The sequence below is a fragment of the Anopheles cruzii genome, chromosome 2 (genome assembly GCF_943734635.1).
Source record: "Anopheles cruzii chromosome 2, idAnoCruzAS_RS32_06, whole genome shotgun sequence".
NCBI classification, from domain to species: Eukaryota; Metazoa; Arthropoda; class Insecta; order Diptera; family Culicidae; genus Anopheles; species Anopheles cruzii.
In genome coordinates this window covers 5,606,831-5,612,905 of record NC_069144.1, presented here as the reverse complement: position 1 = coordinate 5,612,905, position 6,075 = coordinate 5,606,831, and the positions used below count along the sequence as shown (strand labels likewise).

At 57.5% G+C, this 6,075-nt stretch overlaps 1 protein-coding gene across 1 annotated transcript; it reads left to right on the top strand.

Moving 5' to 3' along the window:
• Positions 1-204: 204 nt before the first annotated feature.
• Positions 205-6,001, top strand: LOC128276177 (uncharacterized). Its single transcript, XM_053014647.1, has 4 exons — positions 205-220; positions 1,911-2,122; positions 2,194-3,316; positions 3,378-6,001. Exons 1-4 carry the CDS (start codon positions 205-207, stop codon positions 5,825-5,827), a joined length of 3,801 nt encoding a protein of 1,266 aa, XP_052870607.1. The 3' UTR covers positions 5,828-6,001.
• Positions 6,002-6,075: the final 74 nt, after the last annotated feature.

Below are 6,075 nucleotides of genomic sequence, written 5' to 3'. Positions count from 1 at the left end.
ACGTGTCGCGGCTCACGTTCTAGTGTTTTGTTTTGTTTTGTTTTTTTTCGACAACGCACGCAACCGTGAATCGCCCACACCCTGGGTGTCAGCCCCGGGCGTGGCCGGCGGAGTGATGTATTTGGAATTGTTGAGTTGTCCAATATTTACCCGCCCCGGTTTCGGTTCGCACCTGCGAACGGTGCGACCCTCACGCTTGACGTCATGCCGCGTGGCGGTCGTAAGTTCTACGCAAAAACGGCGTGGCAGTAATCTATCCTCCAGAACGAACCTCCCATGGCTCGTGTGGTCATCTGGCCACCGTCAACCCGTGGTTATGAAAGGTGAGCCTGTGGCCGTTATGTAATGGATAAGATGGTCGCCTGACCTGCGGCATGCACGTGCGTTTCGTGTCGAACTTTTTAAAATTTAGTTTTGCAGAACCAATTCTTAGTTACTTGAAATCAACATTCGATCAAATACTATCATCGATCGCCGCTCTAAGTTATTTTGTTACTATTGCCAGCCGGTGGTGTAATTTGTGCACAGCAGGAACCGGTTCTTGGCCACGTTTTATACCGCTGCTTTTAGAGCGGTGGCTTATCAGTTTTAATCACTATGTTTAGGGCACCCGTCAGGCGGTCGTTATCATCGCCGTGATCAGGTCACTTTTAATGCAAACATGGAATTCGTTTCAATTACAGCTCCATTAGCCGCGGCATAGTTTCGTTTCACTAGCTCCAAACTCTCATCGTGACCCAGTCTCTGCCGGTGCAACGCCACAGAGGGAATGGGAAAACAGAACCTTTAAGCTGCGTTCCAAATTTGCCTGCGTGCCTAAGTAGCACCACTACCAACGAACCGCTAACCGTAGCATAATTGCCTAATCTCTCGACTGGGGTACCGGTGCGGATAAGCTGCACCTTGCTCTGCACGCTGCTGGGGTGTCATTCAATCAATTAATGTTGTGGGCCGCGCTGCGGTACGAATTCCACGGTCCTTCCCGATGGCCTTATTGGCAAAACCGTGTGTGTCTGGTAGCCAAGATCTTGAGAGAATTCGATCCTGCTGGCGGATGGTTGTATACCGTGAAGGTCATATCGTGAACCAGCCTCCGATATTAGGGGGTTGAGTATTTGCCGTTTGCTACGGAGCAACAATCGAGTGTCCTAAAAGTACACCAGAAGCTTAGCCTGAAGCCGATTCGTTCGTGTGCGCTCCTGGTACTTTTACTTTAAAGTAATATTTCTAAATGATGCTCACTTTTTCTGTAACACTTTAACGCTTTAGCAGTAAAAGTTAAAGCTGCAAAAGTTAGCAAAGGTTGTTACACTAAGTGCATCCCGAACCAAAATCTGTCAGCTTCAAAGCACTTCCATTTACTACCCGAGTCAAATGAGGGGCGCGCGGTCATTAACTTTTACCGCGAGAGTAGGCAGCAAGAAACCACGGCTGGCCACAACACACTGGCGTAGAATAAACACACTGTTTGCCCAATTTCCGTCCACCGGCCACCGAGTGCAGTAACGTCGTGGACGGCGCTTACCGAAAGCGTTCTCTGGTGTCACTGGCGCGCGCCACTTCGCAAGTATTTAATCATGTCTAGCCTTACGTAAGCTCGGACCGCACCGTAATAGCCCTAGTCTGTGCGCTCGTGCTGTTCGCAGCCCAGAGAGAGACCAAACCACCTTCGGCGATTAGATGTCCACCACGACCGGCAATTGCGTGCGCCGACGGGACTACATTGTCGACGACGTTGGCCAACGACGCCCACAGTGAGAAGGCCGTGATCGTGATGCGTCGGGAGATACCTATTTGAAGGCATGATGGTGGCGATGACGGCGGCATTGCTGATGGGGGCTGAAAGGATGGGTCAATCAAAAGCGGTATTCCAAGCGGAGACTCAACTTACGGTCCTTTCTCTCCTGCAGGTGACAGAATAACCAGCATCACGATAGACTTCCGGCACATCGTACAGGAGGACGCTATGACGATCCTGAGCTACGCCTCGCCATACAACGTGCAGCTCGAGCTAGTCGGTGGCACCAAGCCAGTGTTGCCTCAGACGCAGAGCCCGAAACCGGGCCACCAGAGCCTCACGCACCCGCTGTACCGCTCCAGCAGCCAATCGGACCTTAACACGGTAGGTAGCCCCCAGGACACATCGGGCCCACGGATCACTCATTCGATCAATCGGTCTCTCTCTCTCTGCAGATTGAGCGCAACTCACGGAAAAAGCTGTTCCCAAGCGAAGACTCACCGCTGAAGATGGACAACAACCGTGCCGGAAGCCCTACGCAGGCCGCGCCCGGAAGCAAAGGACCGTTGCCGACCGTCCACAAGGAGCACGAGCGGGAACCGAAGAAACACTCGTTCAAGCAGCAAATGCGCGAGATGATCGAGGAAAAGTTCCAAACCAAGCACGCCGACGTCGAACGGAAGGCGTCCTCACCGACGACGGCCGACGACGCGGTTGCGCCTGCGCCGGCCAAGAAGGGCCACAAGTTCGGCATCCGGGTGTTTCCGCCGTCGGTGAACGATAAACTGTTTGGCAAGAGTCCGACGAAGGTGCAGGCCGACAACGAGAACAACACCAACCTCGAGCGGAAGGAGTCGGACGAACAGCAGCAGGAGGGCGGCACCCGTCGCTCTCCGTCGCCACCGGTCGTTAAGAAGCGCACGAAGGAGCCGAAAATGGCGACGGTTCCGGATGTGGTCGGTGTAGCTACTGCCACCCATCAGCTCGGCGAAGCGATCGGCGAATTTCAGCGACAGAACAGCGTCACCTCAAGCGGCATCCGGCGGGATGCGTCCGGCATTCCGCAGGAGGTGCCGAGCTTCATGATGCAGGCCGCGAACGCAGCGCGAGACAATCGCAAATCGGCCCACGCTGGCCCCCCATTTACGATGACCAGCAGCAGTGCGGAGGCAGACGCGAAGCGTAAAGGGAAGGCACCGCGGCCACCGTATAACGAGGCGCACGATCTGGACGAGAGCACCGTGACGATGGACACCAACCTGAGCAGTACGCATGAGGCCGATGGTGGCAGTGCCAGCAGTCGGATGCTGCTGAACGGAAGCGTCAGTTCGACGATCGATTCCGCCGCGATTGGGCGCATGAACTTTTCCGACAACTTTGCCGAAGAGGTCCTGAACTGTACGCTGGACAGTATCAGCCAGATCGAGCAGTTCGATGGTGGCCCGCCAGCGAACCGGGGACCGAGCAACAGCTCCACGCCGAAAAGTGACCGCAAAAAGACGTCCTCGACCGAAAGCGAGCTCATGATGAGGACCAACAGCCTGGAGGAACTGCATAACGGCCAGCACCACGATAATGGTGAGTCTACGGAGAGAAAAAGCGTTGAGAGGTATCTTAATTTCATTCTTTTCCGACACAGAATCCGACGTGGAGCAGGAGCAACGGCAGACAGTGGCCCGTGGCAACAAGATCGAGCTGAACGCGAGTGACGTCATCGTGCACCAGAGTTCCCCCAGTCCGACGCCACTGGCGGCCAGCGGCGAGGCGAGCGAGGAAGAACCGCAAGACGATAGCAACCGACGGACGGCCAGTTTGGGTGACCTCTCGAAGCTGGAACCACAGAAATCGGGCACCGGCAGTGCCAGCAACACGCTCGAGCGGGCTCAAAGTTTGGAGATTACGGGCGACTCGGCGACGACCACGGTGACGGTTGTGAATGGTGCAGAGAATCCGCAGTCCGAGGAAGCGAACACAATGGTCGACGCGAAAGAGATGGCCACCGACGGGCTGAACTCGCTGCAGCGCAACCGTCTGAAGGGTGCATCCGCCTGGGGCAATCTCGAGGATGCGATTACCTACGGCGAGCTGCTGGTGTCCGGAAACGAAAACGATTCCGATCGCGGACACGTGGTAACGGTGAAGGAGAACGGTTACACCGCCGGTGTGCGGTCGCCACTGGTCGGCGGCACTCAAGCGATCATCGTGGCCGAAGCCAAAAAGATCGACGTGTCCGGTGGCGGCACCACGACGCTGATCGTGCAAAGGGCCGTCGATTCGGGTGCCGCCGAAGAGCCGCGGCCTAGCACCGAAGAGCACGTTTCGCTGACCACCATCGGGTCCGGCTACGGTCGAGACCTGGAATCGCCGGAGTCGGATCGAGAAGAACGGCAGCCCGCATCGGTAACGAACCACCTGGTGAAGATCACTGGCGCCCAGCAGTACGACACCAACATTCCGGACGACGTTAAGGTGTCACGCTATCCGTTCGGCAGTCTCGAGCGGCCCAAGTCGGACGTGCTGAAGAAGCTGCTCGGTCAGAAGGAAGAGCTAGAGAACACTCCGTCCGTGTTCATCTCGGCCGATGGGAGCGCCGGCGAGCACACCGTGAGCAAGATCCGCATCGAAGGTGGCCACCGCCCGGTGGATGCCGGAGAACCGATCAGCTTGACGCTGATCAACGCTCCGGAGCCGGCGATGTCCGATCAAACAACCGAGAGCAGCCAACCGTCGCCGGTGTTCACGAGCAACACGAACGGTGTCAGTAGCATCAACATCTCCTCACTGGAGTACGACGATCAGCAGCAGCGATCGTCGACCGCCATTAACGGCTTCACGGCGATGAACGGAATGATGATGCCGAAGTTTTCGCTGAGCGACAACATTGTCACCATCTCGACGGCGATGGACGGCGGTGGTTCCGGTTCGCAGCCATCCTCGATCATCATGATTGACGACGAGAAGCTTGACTTTAGTCTGCAGACCCTGGACGATTTCGACGATCCGCTCGTCGACGACGGTGGATTACCGCCGCCGCCCTTCGGTGCACCGATGCCACCACCGGACTTCTCGAACGCCTATGCCGCCGCCACCGTCGAACCGGTAATGCTGGTTGTGGAGGCAAGCGAACGGAGGCCAGCAGCAGAGCCGCCGCTACCACCGCAGCGCAGTTCCATCACACTGAATCGGCGAGGCAGTGGAGGAGCCCCGCTGACCAACGGCTCCTCAGGAGGGGGATTCGTCACGGAGATCACGCTCAAGCCGGTGGCTGGCCTAGCAGCGGAGCCAGCAGCACCACCTCAGCCCACCGCGGCGGAACGATGCACTCCGCACCAGAATGGGCTGACCGGGCCGGGCAAACAGGAATCGGATGGCCCCGCCGTCCACGCCGCCCCACCCGGGAAGCCACCGATCGTGACGAAGAAACCGCCCAAACCGGACAATAAACCGACCACACCACCGTCCCGGATACCGGTCGAGCGGCGCATGTCCAGCGAGCATAGCTTCATACCGCGCAACGCGGAAATCAAATTCACCACCGCGACGTACGAGTCGCCCTCGTCGGTGCCGCGGACACCACCGACGCGCCCGCTCGGCGTCGACCAGATCCGGTCGAACTTTGAGCGCTCCAACTCGAAGACGGAAATTCCGGTCCTCATCCGGCGCACTTCCATCCCGTCGATCAGCTTGTCTCACGGTGGCGGCAGTCACGGGCAGGCGGGCGGCTCGATGAGCAACCTCAGCTCGATCGCTGGCCAGCAGCAGCCAGGCAGCACCAGCACCAAAGCGAGCCCATCCCGGATTCCGGTGTTCAACTCGGCGGCCGGGTCCAAGTTCGGTTACCACGACGCGAACGGCGGACGATCACCGCCGCCACCAGCCTCGGCAAGCCCAACAACCACGAACGGGGGTGCGTCTCCGCAGCTTCAGCAGAACCACCACGCATCATCACCACCACCAGTCACCACCAACGGTCACCACAACCACCATCAACACAACAACAACAACCATCATCTGGTCAGCAACAACAAAGTGTCCGTCAGCATTACCTCGATCAAGAACCAGGCCAAACATCCGAGCGGTAAATTTTAGCTCCAGCCGGAGCAGGAACCCGAATCGACCGGACGTATCTCGGGAGGACGCAGGACGTACGTGATCCGCTCCGCGCTCCCGAAGGCATTACACTTTAGTTTAGTTAGCGAGGTTAGCGATTAACAAGCCCGTTTGTCCATTTGGTTATTTAGTTTTCTTTTTTGTTCGATAAAATACTGGATGCACCGGACAGAATCGCACGTGAGCAGGAACCGATCCGGGACGCGCCGCACCCGACACCGACACGT

Coding starts and splice junctions, on each gene's coding strand:
- LOC128276177 (XM_053014647.1), top strand. Junction 2,123..2,193: donor GCCAATCGGACCTTAACACG/GTAGGTAGCCCC, acceptor CTCTCTCTGCAG/ATTGAGCGCAACTCACGGAA. Junction 3,317..3,377: donor CGGCCAGCACCACGATAATG/GTGAGTCTACGG, acceptor TTTCCGACACAG/AATCCGACGTGGAGCAGGAG.